General features: G+C 38.2%; 1 protein-coding gene across 1 annotated transcript in view; it reads right to left on the bottom strand.

The window, feature by feature from the left end:
* Positions 1 to 438: 438 nt before the first annotated feature.
* The window catches only part of LOC127749171 (disks large 1 tumor suppressor protein-like), a 28,977-nt gene continuing 28,395 nt past the window's right edge, over positions 439 to 1,020 (bottom strand). Inside the window, exon 4 of the mRNA XM_052266300.1 lies at positions 439 to 612. Coding sequence (XP_052122260.1) covers positions 454 to 612 — 159 coding nt within the window. The 3' untranslated portion in view covers positions 439 to 453. The remainder of the gene's footprint in view (positions 613 to 1,020) is intronic.

Below are 1,020 nucleotides of genomic sequence, written 5' to 3'. Positions count from 1 at the left end.
GTAAAGTGCAACAACGTTATCCCCACGTTTTAATTTTCGTCGTGCGAAGTTCGGCAAAAACCGGTTTGAATGCATCTATAACTTACATCTTTTGCATGCAGGATTGAAAACAAATTTCCGTTTTTGTGCGGTTCACCCATCTCCATAATATGGGACAAAACCATTAACTGTTTGTTCAGAACAAAGACAGAAGAATAAGAAAGGAAGAAGTTGCTTCACGAATATGGCGGCCGGACCATGTACTCTGTCAATTCAAATGTGTACTTTGTATACTTGTAAACGGTTAATTTTAATTGCCAATTTTGTCTTGCAGCACCGTGATTTTTCCGGATTTTTCATACTCTCATTTTCTAACTGCGATTTTTAGACCCCAACGTTTATTTTGTTGTTTTTGTTGTTGTTTTGTTACACATAAAATCTCGCATAAAATTTACATTGGATTTGTCAAAAGTACTACATTGTCGATTGACGGTCGGTACTGACCTCGCCGGGGAACTGCATAAGGTACTCGGTGGCGGCGCCATGCTCGTGGAGCTCGCGAACGCGTGGGTGGGGTGGTAGTGCCCGTCGGGCGTGGTGCTCGGGCTGGCTGTAGCTCTGCTGGTGGTAACCCTGCAACACGAAAAAAACAACAGTTACCATCAATCGAATTCGTGTATTTTTTAAAATAATTCCTCATTCCATCCCCTTTTTTTGAAATTAAGGCAATCCGTTGTTCTTTTTAATAAACTTTATTTATGAAGAAAGGAAGAAAAAACGTTCCGTTGTTTAAATAGGGACAGTTCCTTCTTTTTCAATATAAGAAAACAATTTTCTAGGTGTACTGAGGAAGGCATAAGGTTAATTTTTCTGGATATCTTGGACACTAATATGAAATCAGTAATAGTAAATTCACACTTGCACCGACAACTGTAATACTACGTTCTATTTAGACCCAATATGGTTTATGATTTTGATTTATGTTTAAGAACGAAGTTTATTACTAGAAACAATATGAATTTTGTGCAGCACGATTCTCTC

This window comes from Frankliniella occidentalis, unplaced genomic scaffold (genome assembly GCF_000697945.3).
Source record: "Frankliniella occidentalis isolate FOCC.00 unplaced genomic scaffold, Focc_3.1 Scaffold37, whole genome shotgun sequence".
NCBI lineage: Eukaryota > Metazoa > Arthropoda > Insecta > Thysanoptera > Thripidae > Frankliniella > Frankliniella occidentalis.
This window is presented reverse-complemented; position numbering and strand designations above follow the sequence as displayed.